General features: G+C 41.9%; 1 protein-coding gene across 2 annotated transcripts; it reads left to right on the top strand.

Annotated features, from left to right (window-relative positions):
- Positions 1–2,353: 2,353 nt before the first annotated feature.
- LOC101841698 (zinc finger protein 709-like) lies at positions 2,354–11,312 on the top strand. Of its 2 annotated transcripts, none has more exons than XM_040748741.1 (4): positions 2,354–2,520; positions 7,834–7,960; positions 8,153–8,210; positions 8,929–11,312. In XM_040748741.1, the coding sequence occupies exons 1-4, from the start codon at positions 2,518–2,520 to the stop codon at positions 10,124–10,126; spliced, it is 1,386 nt and encodes a 461-aa protein (XP_040604675.1). In that variant the 5' UTR covers positions 2,354–2,517; the 3' UTR covers positions 10,127–11,312. The 2 variants fall into 2 exon arrangements, with proteins under 2 accessions (XP_040604675.1, XP_040604676.1); XM_040748742.1 differs by lacking the exon at positions 2,354–2,520 and adding an exon at positions 3,804–4,085.
- The last annotated feature ends 2,777 nt before the right edge of the window (positions 11,313–14,089 follow it).

Here is a 14,089-nt window from a genome sequence, read left to right as displayed (position 1 = left end):
TTAAGTTACACAAAGTGGTTTCTAAGCTATGTTTTACACACACACACACACACACACACACACACACACACACACACAGAGAGAGAGAGAGAGAGAGAGAGAGAGAGAGAGAGAGAGAGAGAGAGAGAGAGAGAGAGAGATTGTGAGATTGTTTTCCGTTATTTGATTTCTGGAGTCAAAGCTGTGAATGGTCCTGTAATGAGTCTGTAGTCAGAGGTCCCCACCTGTTGACCATTCATCCTTCTGTTGCTGTCTGATCAATGGGAAGGGAATGGGCACCATCATGCAGTGTGAGAATGGAGACCTGCTATTTGCATGCTTTGCTTTTTTGGGCATTGTCCCTGCCTGAGAAAGAAGGTTACCAAGGAAAAGTTGTTCTCTCATTTCTGGCTCACAAGGCAGGTGGGGTGGTCTGTGGTGGTGCACACTTTTAATACCATCACTTGGGAGGCAGAGGCAGGTGCAGCTCTTAGCTCAAAGCCAGACTGGCCTACAGAGCAAATTCCAGGACAGCCAGGAATACACAGAGAAACTCTGTCTTGAAAAACAAAACAAAAGGGTGGTGATTCCATCTTGGCTTTGTTTGTTTTGTTTTTTGGTGTTTTGCCTGAGAGGCATAAGAGTTGTCCTTGCCTTGTGACTGCCCAGGGAGGTTGGGGTTTTCTGAATACCTGGGATATGGTTGAAATGTTCAGGAATGTTAAAATGCAGAGCAAATTTCAAAGAAATTAGCAGCAACTAAATAGGTATTTCGTTAACAAAAATGAAAATATACCTTTTATGTATATTTTCAGAATGGTGTTATAGAAAACAAGGAATTTTGCTCACTTCCATTTGTCCTTTGGTTTGTTTTTGAGTGCTGAGTGAAGGTCAGCCCCCAAGCTCTCCACCACTACCACCTATGAACTTTACCTGTTCCTCATGGGGTTTCCAAAACATCTTAATTTACAGATGTGGCCAGGCGTTGGTGGCATAATCCTTTAATCCCAGCATTCAGGAGGCAGAGGCAGGTGGATCTCTGAGTTCAAGGACAGCCTGGTCTACAGAGCGAGCTCCAGGACAGCTTCCAAAACTGCCTCGAAAAACCAAAAAAAAAAAATTACAGATATGGTCCTTCACTAATTTCTATTAGCCATTATTATTATTATTTCTATTAGTCTTAAAGGACTGCCCAAAGCTTAGGCTACTTCCTGTACTAGTCAGGGTTCTCTAGAATACTGGTTCTCAACTTGTGGGTCGAGACTGCTCTGGGGTTGCATATCAGATATTGACATTATAATTCATAAAAGTAGCAAATTTACAGTTATGGAGTAGCGAGGAAAAAGGTTTATGGTTGGGGAGGGTTCCCATAACAAACATGAAAGAATTACAGCATTAGGAAGGTTGGGAACCACTGTTCTACAGGAACAGGACTGATAGTACATATAATTTATTAGGGTGGTTTGTGGTTTACAGGCTGTGGTCCAACAAGTTTGACAATAGCTTCTACCAACAGAAAGTCCAAGAATCTGATGGTTGTGCAACTCATGGGGCTAGCCGTCTCTGCTGCTTTTCAGTCTGCATTGGAATACCAAAGAAGTATGTTCTGACACCAGCGAAGGAATGCTTCAGCAGCAGGACAGATGAACTTGACAATGAAACCGAGGGCAAGCAGGCAAAAGGCAAAAGTTTTCTTATTCCACAACCTTTTATATAGGCTGCCACCGAGGTGTGGCTCAGATTTAGGGTAGGTCTTCCCACCTCAAATGATCCAGTCAAGAAAAATCCCTCGCAGGCATGCCCAGATGCTTGGGTTTTAGTTGACCCCAGGCAGCCAAGTTGACAACCAAGATTAGCCATCACACTCCTCAAGCTAGGAAGATTATAACATCTAAATGTTTAAAATGAGGGCTGTGGCTCAATTGGCATGGTCCACGCCCAACCTACAGGAAGCCCTCAGCTAGATCCCTGGTGCTGCATAACCACTCATGATGATACATGTGTCATCCTAGCATTCAAAAGGTGGGGGCAGGCCCATTAAGGGTTCAAGGTTAGCATTTGAGGTAAGTTACATGAAACCCTGCCTCAAAGTATTTAGAATAAACATTTTAAACAGTTGTCATATTAGCAATTTCCAGTTGTGAATAGCACGTGTATATTTTCGTTATTAACTCACGGCTATGCTTTCTATAGGTCAAAGGCAAGCGTGTCCTGGCAGGACCATCACTAGTGCGCAGAGGAAACCTGTCTTGCTTAGACAGGGATTGGATTACTAACATCCTTTGTCACTCAAGGCTTGGGGGCGTGTCCTAGGCCTTGTCTATCAGGGTGGAATTGTCCAATTAGGCTGCATCTGGAGGGGAGGGGCGGGGCAGGTTGCTGCAATCTCGCGGTGTTTGGTTCTTTCCACTGTTCAGTCTTTGCTCGGGTTCTTTTTCCTCCTCTTCTGTGTCTTTAGCTCACAGTAGTCTAAGGTGGCTCCACTGTAGCTAGTGTCCCTGTGAGGTGCAAACGACGCGGGACGCCAGAAATTCGGAAATGGTGAGCGTTCTGGCCGACGCTGGCTGGCCACATCCAACCAGAGCCAGCCTCGGGGAAGGCCTCCGTAGCTGGAGTCCGCGGCCCGACCCCGCTGCTGTCCCCCGGTCCTATGTGGCGGGTCCGGCGGGCCCCCTCGTGTCCCTTCGGCCCCCGCGACGTCCTGACCGACTCACCCCAGGACTTGGGGTGCTGACTTCTCTGGCGTCCCCGCCGGACAGGCACGGCTGCTTTCCGGAGGCTTGGGAAGCAGGGTCTCAGTCCACTTTCCATCAGTCTGGCTGCTTCCGGGGTTCACAATGAATCCCCCAAATACCACTTTCTTCCTGTTTCAAGAGTCTTGAAGGCAAAACCCCAGCTAGTCTTGGGCCACCTGTCCCAGTCAGAGAGATGGGTAGTGAGAAAAGCCGAGAGTGGAGATTCATCAATGAGGGTGCGGTGGGAAAAGGGACGGATGAAGGGTCCAGTGACACCCGCTGCCCCGTTCATCTTCACCAGAAGCTTTATTTATCCCTAACCAGAAGAAGGCCAGACCAGAAAGGAGCTTCAACAGCAGCCTCATGCAAAGTGTGGCTCCGCCCATCTTTGTCTCACTTAAGATCTCTAGGGGACTGACTAGGTGGCTCGCTGGAGATAACTTCTGCTTACTGGGAGATTTGTTCTTCCTTGGATCCTAGGTGACTGCAGGTTAAGGACCATAACTTACCACTGTGCCTTCAGCCGTGAACATGAAGTAGCTTAGACAGACACTACTTGAATGCTTTACCTGCTTAGATTGAACCAAAGTAAAGGAGGTAGTCGTCGGAGTGAAGGCAGAGATGTCAGGCTTTCATTCAGCTTTTATTCATATGTGTGTTTGCACACGTGTGTGGGGGTGTCTGTGGGGGGTCGGAGGAGGGCCTCTGAGTCCCTGGAGCTAAAGATAGAGACAGTTATGAGTTACCCAAAGTGGCCACTGGAAATTGAACTCCAGTTCTCTGCAAGAGCAGCAAATGCAGCCCCCCCCCCAAGCAGTTTCCATGTGCCTGTTTCACTCCAGGTATTCTCAAATGCCAACTTCTAGTGTAAGAGCTTTAGAAAGTGACAACCATTACTGTTTATTTTCCTTGCTAATAGAAGTGGGCGCAGTAGTTTTCATTTCCTCTAATGGTGGCAGGTTTCAGAACTTCCAGGGGCTGACAAGATTCTTTTTTTTTTTTTTTTTTTTTTTTTTTTGGTTTTTCGAGACAGGGTTTCTCTGTATTGTTTTGGAGGCTGTCCTGGAACTCGTTTGTAGACCAGGCTGGCCTCGAACTCACAGAGATCCGATTGCCTCTGCCTCCCAAGTGCTGGGATTAAAGGTGTGCGCCACCAACGCCCGGCTGAGATGGTGCTTTCTTGAGCCTCTCAGTTGTTCTGGGAGGAAACTTTTCCAAAGGATTAGAAAGAAAACTCCACTGCAGTGCGGCGGGACAGAGCCTGAAGTTGCTTGAGTCACAGTCGGCACTCTCCCAAGGAGGTGTGATTGTTGAGTAGTTCAGTAGCACTGGAGTGAGAAAATGGCCCTATGTGACACTTGATGCTGACAGGTCTGTATTGTCTTCAGAATTGTCCCTTTGCCATATTCATCGCCTTGAAATATTTGTTCATTTATTTGAATGTCAGCTTTACATTAAGTGTGAAATATACTCAGCTGAGTAAGGTAAAAAAAATGTTGTCTTTCTGAGGCAGGGTTTCTGTTTATCTCTGGCTATCCTGGAACTCCTTCTGTGGACCAGGCTGGCCTGGAACTTTAGAGAGCCATCTGTCTCTGAGTGCTGGAATCAGAAAGAGATGCGCATCATCACCCTCCGGCAAAGTGAAATACTCTGAAGCTAGAAAGAAGCAGATTTCAACCAAAAGTAGAGTTTCATTTCCACTGAGTTTTTTTTTTTAATTTGTTGCTTCCCCTGAGCATATATAGAAAAATGGCTGAGCTCTCATGCCAAGGTGTGGGTGTGGAGATGAGAAGCCAACTGTGGAAGTTAAAAATTGAACTCATCAGGTTTAGAAGTGCCTTACTGCTGAACCACCTACCTTGCCCAATCATTGGGTGTATTTATTTTTATTGTAAGACTTGGATGGTCTCACTATGTAGCCTGTCTGTCTTGGATCTTACCATGGGATTAAAGGTGTATACCACCATGCCCAGCCTTTTATTTCTTGATTATGTGTAAGTATGAGTTTCTGTACCAGTACAGTGCCTGAAACTGGAGTTACAGGTAGTTTTGAGCTCCCTGATGTGCTAGAAATCAAACTTACAAGAATAATATGCACTCAACTGGTCAGCCATGGCTCTAGTCCCTCATTTGAATTTTTTTCTTTTTTTGAGACAGGGTTTCTTTGTGTAACAGCCGTAACTGTCCTGACTTCAAACTCACAGAGATCTATCTGCCTCTGCCTCCCGAGTGCTGAGATTAAAGGTGTGCACCACCACTGCCCAGTTATTCTCATTTGATTTCTTGATTACAAATTCGTTGTTGCCTCCTCAGTTTCCCTGGGTTGATACACAATACCTTACTTTTTGAAGCTCCTGAAATTATTCCACAAAATTTCATTGAACGACTCAGGTTCCTTCAGATGACTATCTTTGATTCACATGTGATTTTGTAATTTGTGATTTAATTTCCAGTTGTTTGGAGTTTTCTAACTGTGTTTCTGTTACTGATGTCTATTTAAAGGTTACATGTTTGTTCTTAGACTATACTTTATGTAATCTCTTGTTATGGTGTGTTTGATCACTCAGAATGTGATCTGTCATTTAGCTGTGCTGTTGACTGAAGGGTTCTAGAAAAATCAGTGAAATCCTGCTGTTTGATGTTGTTGAATAACACTAGTTCCATTACTGCTTTTTCTGGTTATTGAATCTGTCAATTGCCGATAAGGAGTATTTTGGTGTTTCTCACTGTAATTATGAATTTCTTCATTTTTCATTTCAATTCTAGAAGTTTTTCCCCTATGTAATTTTTTTTTTTTTTTTTGGTTTTTCGAGACAGGGTTTCTCTGTAGCTTTTGAGGCTGTCCTGGAACTCACGCTGTAGACCAGGCTGGTCTCGAACTCACAGAGATCCGCCTGCCTCTGCCTCCCGGGTGCTGGGATTAAAGGCGAGTGCCACCAACGCCCGACTAAAAAGAAAAAAGCTCTTAAAAAAAAAAAAGATTCTTTTTGGGTTTTTGAGACAGGGCTTCTCTATGTAAACAGTCCTGGCTGTCCTGGAACTCCCAGAGACCCACTTGCCTCTGTCTCCCAAGTGCTGTGATTAAAAGCATGCCACCACCTGGCAAAAAATTACTTTTATTTTATGTATATGGGTATTTTTTGACTGTTATGTATGTTTGTTTGCCACATGCATGCAGTGCCCTTGGAGGCCAGAAGAGGACATTAGAAGTCCTAGAACTGGAATTATACATGGCTTATTAGTTGCCCTGTGGATGCTAGGGAGTGAACCTGGGTCCTTTGCAAAAGCCACAAGTGCTTTTGAACTGCTATCTCTCCAGCAACATTTCTAAAATATTTTTGCAGAGACTGTATTACCTATGTATAATCAGTTTGCTCTGTTGTCCTTTATTATTTATCCAACCAGTATTTTGCCAAGTTTCTGTGAATGTCATAAACTAAAACAGAAACATTAGAAGAAACGGCAAAAGGTCACCTCTTTCAGTTTTTTGGGGGGGAATGTAAGGTGATGGGAGCATGAGGGCATTCCTTTAACACATAATCAGGTTGCGGGGTTTTGTCCTTAAAATTTCTTGGGATACATGGAGCTTTCTCAATTTCACTTTATACTTGGGTACTTTTGAATACTTTAATTTTTAAAATATTTTTTTAAATTTTAGAATACTTTAATTTTTTAAAGAAATTTTCACTGCAACTCTTTTTCCCAGAGTTTAGGTGGTATGTACACATTGTGATCGTAAGTAGCAATTTGGGCCGGGTGTTGTTGGCGCACGCCTTTAATCCCAGCACCCGGGAGGCAGAGGCAGGCGGATCTCTGTGAGTTCGAGGCCAGCTTGGTCTACAAGAGCTAGTTCCAGGACAGCCTCCAAAGCCACAGAGAAACCCTGTCTCGAAAAACCAAAAAAAAAAAAAAAAAAAAAAGGAGCAATTTGTTTTTCCAGATAAATGTAGGCTTTTATTCACTTGTTACAAAATGATACCTGCACTGGAAACGTAGGCTGTTGTCTTTAAGACTGTTAGCATATCAGAGACAGGTTAAAACAAGAATGACTAGAAGCTGCACAAGGTTTTCTTCCCGTTCTCAGATTCTTATAAGTTTACCTTCACATGGTCGATATACCGTTTGAGCACATTTACCTTTTTAACAAAGCTGTTTCTGACAGTCCTGCTTGTACTTCCATGCTTCTGAGGAGGGATGTGTGTTTGGAGCATCCCACTGCCGTTTTCCTGACTGCATTCTCCCTGGATTCTGTGGATATTCATATAATGATGCTCTTTGTACCATTACTTATGTGTCATTATATAATGACCTTGATTACTGTTGCTTTAGGAGGCAAGTTTTGGCATTAAGAAACACTTGTCTTACTGTGTTCTTTCTCAGGATTCTTGTAGTATTCTGAGTGCCTTATAATTTCATATGAAAATTTGTGTTGGTTTTTCAACTCCTATAAGTCAGTCACCCAGGATTCTTTTTTTTTTTTTTTTTTTTTTTTTGGTTTTTATGAGACAGGGTTTCTCTGTATTGTTTTGGAGGCTGTCAATCCAGCCCAGCCTCGAACTCACAGAGATCCGCCTGCCTCTGCTTCCCGAGTGCTGGGATTAAAGGCGTGCATCACCACTGCCCAGCCAGTCACCCAGGATTCTAATTGTTCTTAGTCACTCTAACACCTTTTTAGAATTCCTCCTAAATCCTGAGGTCTCTGATGACAACAGTCAGCAAAGGTCCAATTTTGTGAGTAATCACTTCTAACAATAAGAACTCTCACAGTACAAATATTAGCATTGTTTTGTAGATAGTAGGATTTATTAGTAACATGTATTTGGAGATGTGCTATATATACAATGATAAATTAGGGATAACTAAGAAGCATCTTAATCCCTTGATTTACCAATGAGAAGAGTTTTTACTCTGCTATTGCTTTCTGAGTGCTTCAATTCAATTATAATATTAATACGGCTATATGTGAACAACTAAATACATAACATAAACTTTTAGATGACCAAATCATGGAGTGAGTATTTGGAAACCACCAAATCATGTGAACCTCTACATACAGAGTATAGATTGCTAGTGGTGTAAGTTTTACCCAGTCTCCAATAAACATTGTGGGATATTTTAGAACTCAGTGGCCTTTGACGATGTGGCTATAAACTTCACCCAGGAAGAGTGGGCTTTGTTGGATCCTTCCCAGAAGAATCTCTACACAGATGTGATGAAAGAAGTCTTTAGGAACCTGACTTCTATAGGTAAGAATGATAACATTTCTTTACTTAATAATAATAAAAAACCTAGGAATTTTTTTTATCAATTTGAAATGTGGGAAGGGACTACTTTTATGAATAAATGGGCATATTTTCAGGATACAGTGAATGTCAAACCTGCTATTAATTTTTTTGAAGTTCCTAATTAATAGTGCTTTTCCTTGGTCTATATTTTAGAGAACAGGTGGGAAGATCAGAACATTGAGGAGGACAAAAATCCCGAGATAAATCTAAGGTAATTTGTATTCACAAAAGGGTACAATGTTCCTTGAGGTATCTTTAGCATGTCATTGTAAACTTTGGTAAGCAAACCAAACAAGCACAATGAAGCACTTATTACTAGTTTGCGATCTTTCTTTTTTTAACAAAGTTCTGTGTTTTCAATGTAGTTGACTTCCACACAGTACTAAGAAACTGTATGAATATCACTGTTTTGATAATAGATGTGGGGAAGACATGTTTCAGAGAGATTATTGCATTTATTTTCTGATAATTAAGACATGCCAGGACACCTGGACTTTCTCTGATATTGGTTATAATGTAGGTCCAAGACATTAATGAATAGAAAATTGGTAATAAACCAACCATCAATAATGTGCTTGTCTCTTTTTGTACACAAGTCATATGGTAGATTCTGTATAAGTAAAGATTATAAAAGTCAATGTGGGCAGACTTCCAGTGAGATTCTAAATCTTTTTTGTTTTGTTTTTCAAGACAGGGTTTTACAGTGTAGCCCTGGCTTTCCTGGAACTCATGCCGTAGTCCAAGCTAACCTTGAACTCGGAGATCCCCCTGCCTCTGCCTCCCAAGTGTTGGGATTAAAGATGTGTGCCACTATCCCCTGGTTGAGATTCCAAATCTTAATCTGAAAAAAAATAAGTTCTTAGTTGAGTAAAACCATGTATATATGGCTTGTCTGGAAAAGTCTTCATATGTTGTTCATTCCTTAATAGGCACATCATTACTGACTCTGGATACACCCTATGCCAAAGTCAAGAATATTCTGAGAAGCCATATAAATTTACACAATATAGAAACTCCTTTGTTTCTCTTATGAGTATTCAAAGACATATGATAATGGACACCGGAAGTAAACCTTATAAATGTATGCTATGTGGGAAAGCCTTTCATTTCCCCAGTGAATTTAGAATACATCTAAGAACTCATACAGGAGAGAAACCTTATGAATGTAAACAATGTGGTAAAGCTTTCAGTCATTCCAGTTCCTTTAGAAAACATGAGAGAACTCATACAGGAGAGAGGCCCTATGTGTGTAAACAATGTGGGAAAGCCTTCAATTGCTCTGGTTCCATCCGAAAACATGAAAGAACTCACACCGGGGAGAAGCCCTATGAATGTAAACAGTGTGGAAAAGCCTTCAACTGTCCTAGCTATCTTCAGATTCATGAGAGAAGTCACACTGGAGAGAAGCCCTATGAATGTAAACAGTGTGATAAAACATTCAGTTGTTCCAGTTCCCTTCGAAAGCATGAGAGAACTCACACTGGGGAGAAGCCCTATGAATGCAAACAGTGCGGCAAAGCCTTTAGTTGTTCCAGTTCCTTTCGAAAGCATGAGCGGACTCACACTGGGGAGAAGCCCTATGAATGCAAACAGTGTGGTAAGGCCTTCTTTTCTCTCACAAGTGTTCGAACACACATGATAAAGCACACTGGAAATGGGCCTTTTAAATGCAACGTATGTGAGGAAGTGTTTCCTTTTTCCAGTGTATTTAGAAGACATCAATCATCTCACGCTGGAAAGAAGCCCTATAAGTGTAAACAATGTAGTAAGTGGTTTAGTTCTTCCACGTCACTTCAGATACACGAAAGAACTCATAATGGGGAGAAACCCTATGTGTGTAAGCAATGTGGTAAAGCATTCAGTTGCCTCAGTTACATTCGAAAACATGAACGAACCCATACTGGGGAAAAATCCTATCCATGTAAACAGTGTGGCAAGTGGTTTAGTACTTCCAGTTCTCTTCAGATACATGAACGAACCCATACTGGAGAAAAGCCCTCTAAACAATGTGGTAGAGGGTTCAGTCGATCCACTTCTGCTAGAAAACATGAACAAACTCATACTGGGGGGGAACCCTGTGAGTGTAATGTGGGAAAGCCTTCACTTCCAGTTGAAATTGATTACTAAATAGTCTTATGAATTTAGATTTTGGTAAATCCTCAAGTTCTCTCATAGGCTTTTGAACAAAAATGATACAGCACACTGGAAATGGACCTTTGTAATGGGAGGTATGTCAAAAGCCTTTCACAGTCCCGGTATATTTAGAGACCTCAAATAACTCATGCAGGAAAGAAACAAAGTGAAAGTAAACATTGTGGTAAATCCTTCACTTCTCCCAGGTATCCTTGAAACCATAAAGGAATTTATGTTGGAGAGTATCCCTACTAATGAAAGCAATGGAGAATCACCTATTGCAATTGTCTTTGTAAACATGAATGAACTTGTACTGGAGAAACATCCTTTGAGTACAAATAAATATGATAAATATTCCATTTCCCCATTTGCCTTCAAAGAAACTAAAATATTCATCGAACAACAAATCATCAGAAATTGATTATAAGGAATATGGAAAAACAGTTTTCTCGATTCTTTTAAAGGACACAAAAGGATTCACACTGGATAATAACCCTATGTTTGTGAGAAAAATGGTTAAAGCTTCAGATGCCGCATTTCTTTTAGATGATATGAAAGAATACATACAGGTAAAACAGTATGAATAGGAATGTGGGGGAACATTCAAGTTTTCTTTAAAGACATTAAATAGAGGGGAAAAAAGCCTGTGGCTCTAAGTAATGTGGTTAGGCTTTCAATTTTTACAGTTCCTTTTGAAAACCATGGAAGAACTCTGGATAAAAGGCTGAGTGTAAGAAACGTCAGGCTGAAGTTAGTTTTTCCATTTTCATTCAAAGACATGAAAGAACTCATTTAGACAAAGACTGTTGAGTATGCAGACAGTTTCCCAACTTCATTTCTCATTGAAAGGTATGTGATAATGCACATTGGAGATGGATAGACATGCATTATATTGACTTTACAATGTGAAAATATTGCTTTTCTGGGTTAAAGCATGGAATGTGTCTTTTTATATTAGATACAATTTTGTAGTATTTTGTTGAGACCTTTTTATAATTGTATTCAAAGAGATTTGTGTATCTTGGTATAATATATAGTATAGCATTATTTAGTACATACAGTGTATGCATGTGCATATGTGTATCTGTAGGATACAGTATAGTTTGTATATGAGTAGTATATATTATATAACTAGTTTATATGGTATGTAATTAAAACATATGCAACTACTATTTTACTACATAGTAGTATACTACATTGGTTATGCTTTTGAAATCTTATCAGCATTTCAGTTACCCACACTACTCCCCATCCCCAGCTACTTCTTGTTCCAGGAGCATGGTTACCAGGATCCCCAATATTCAGCATCAGCTGTTTTCACCAGGTGGAACCAGGGATGGTTTCCTTTACCAACCCATGGCCTTGGGACTGCAGCTGATATCAACATCCTCAGAATCAACTGGGTGTGGTCGTGCACACCTTTAGTCCCCAAACTAGACAGGCAGATGCAGGAGGGTCTCTGTTAATTTGAGGCCAGCCTGATTCTACATAGTGAATTCCATGATAACCACAGATACTAAAAAACAAAACCCCAAACATAAAATCTTCAGCATCACCCGTTCTTGTCCCTGCAGGCTAAGGAAGGTCCTATCTGCAGCTCTGAGAATATGGCTAACAAAGCTTTAGACCAGGTCCCCACAACACTACCAATATATGATCTGTAGACAACCCTGTCCACATCCTGTAGTACTGCACATACCAACGTTTTAAGGCCTAGTACCATCTTTACTCAAGGGAGGTAAGAAGATCTCTCATTCCTGCAAGAGACTGGACACCAGAATCATAAATCCAAATGTTACCTTTAAATGTCCCAAGGTGCTTAGGGAAGATTTTCAGAGCAATAGACTTGAGAGATTCTGAAAAAAAGCCCTGGCACTCTTTGGTACTTATACCATGAGACTTCCAGAAGGCCTCATCTGTGTCTCATTCCCACAGAAAGTGGTTAAGAGTGCTGGGCTGGGCGTTGGTGGCACATGCCTTTAATCTCAGCATTTGGGAGGCAGAGGCAGGTGGATCTCTGTGAGTTCGAGGCCAGCCTGGTCTACAGAGCGAGTTCCAGAACAGCCTCCAAAATAATACAGAGAAACCCTGTCTCGAAAAACCAAAAAAGAAAAAAAAAAAAAGGGTGCTATGTGCCCCACTACCTACCTCATCTCACAGCTAAGGAAGGTGCCTTTTGTGTTTCAAAACCTAGGTTTTAGGATTAATGTGTCATACACTGCAGCCTTATCTCACAGGACCCCGTGAAGGTTCCATGGCATCCTGTGACATCAGAACTTTGGCCAATGGTGCCACAAGTTCCATCTATTTCCTGCATTTATCCTGGGTCCCAAAGAAGGTCTTTCTTCACATGACTGTGAAGTGTCAGCTCATGGCGTCACCTGTACTTGTCCTTAGGTGAGGCTCAGGATAGTTTTCAGTGTCCTATAGCACAACTAATGATAGTTGCCACCAAAACATCTATCGTTGTTCCAGCCTTTGATGCCTGAGAATCTGTCGCACCTGCTGTGCAGCCTGCATCCGAGAATGTAGCAAGGTGGTCAGGATAGATGACACAGAGACCGGTCTCTTGCTTTAAGAAAACTTTATGCTTCCCCAGTCAGCTTAGGAGGAGACCCCAAGTCCGCTTAGGAGAACTCCCAAGAAAAAAAAAGCTTCCCTTTTTAAAGACTTCTGCCATCCATCTACATACAATTCTCCAACCGAGCTCTTACACACCTCTCACAGACTTCTCACCCTCCTGGCTGGTGGTTTAATCTCTGGCCCCAGAATCGGGGGAGACACCACAGGGAGCAGGAAGGAACATCTAGCCGTAGGGGGGATCAAAGTCATGGTGTTTCAGTGAGCTATCCCTTATCTGAGCCCTATCAAGCGCTTTATAGCACTGAATTGTTTTCAGTAAACATTATCTCGCAGCTGCCTGCTCCCAGGCCGAAGGGGAAGTGGGTTTCTGCTCAAGGTCTGGTGTCCCCACAAGAATCCACACACCTTTGGATGCTCGTGCTTACTACATAATTATAAAACTTTTTAGGAACTGCTGTGGTCTAGACTATCAGGAGACTCATGGACAACAAGTGCAGATGAAGAAAACACAGGCTGTGATCAATTGCAGGGAATTGTACAGGGACATGGGTAGGATTACAAGCAGAGAAAGTTTAATAAGGAAGAGTATTTCTCAGAAGGGAGGTGGGCCATAGCTGGGGAGAAAGGCTAGAAGCTGAATGTTCCCAATTAGCTAGCATTTTGGGATCTTCATATATTATTTATACAATGTACACTTCTTGTAAGTATGCTTAAGCATCAGTTGGGGGTGGGCTTTCCCTGAATTTTTTCCTGAGTTTTTATCACTGTTTTCTTTTATATAATGTAAATTTTATATGCTCTGTTCTAGTCTTCTGCTACTACTATCACACCTGATAGCTGTGGGGATCATAAACATTTGCATATTTATTTCCCATGTCTCCATGGCCTTTCCTCTTCACCAGCTAAGCAAGAGACCACCCTAAGAATCAGTATAAGCATATAAATCTGTCTGTGACCATGACATAGATTTGCAAACTCAGGCTTATATGACCAGAAATTCTGGCTGTGCTACAGGGAAAAGTACAGGGACTTCTACTTGGGAGCTATGGTTGGACTCTTGGGAGGAAAAGTTGGACAGCCTGTGTATGGATGACTAGGAGGTGGGACAGGGACTATGTGGCAGGGTGTGGAGGATCACTCACGGTCTGCTGCCTCTCAGATTGCTTTGGTTGTTTTTTCCAGTCTTAGTTTCTCAGGCATTTGGTAGAAATACAGCCCCTTCTTGGGAATTTCCCACACATGCACTGGCAGATCATGCTTGGTGGGAAGAAACAGCTAGCTGGGTGTGGTCTACGGGTGAGTCACCATGACTGGAAGGCAGCTCCCATATTCTTCCCCATTACAAGGCCTGCATACAGAGATCACTTATATACT

The sequence above is a fragment of the Mesocricetus auratus genome, unplaced genomic scaffold (genome assembly GCF_017639785.1).
Source record: "Mesocricetus auratus isolate SY011 unplaced genomic scaffold, BCM_Maur_2.0 Super-Scaffold_100007, whole genome shotgun sequence".
In the NCBI taxonomy this organism is placed as follows: domain Eukaryota; kingdom Metazoa; phylum Chordata; class Mammalia; order Rodentia; family Cricetidae; genus Mesocricetus; species Mesocricetus auratus.
The sequence above is the reverse complement of the archived record's forward strand: the minus strand, read 5'-3'. Positions and strand labels throughout refer to the sequence as shown.

Coding starts and splice junctions, on each gene's coding strand:
- LOC101841698 (XM_040748741.1), top strand. Junction 7,961..8,152: donor TAGGAACCTGACTTCTATAG/GTAAGAATGATA, acceptor TCTATATTTTAG/AGAACAGGTGGGAAGATCAG. Junction 8,211..8,928: donor AATCCCGAGATAAATCTAAG/GTAATTTGTATT, acceptor ATTCCTTAATAG/GCACATCATTACTGACTCTG.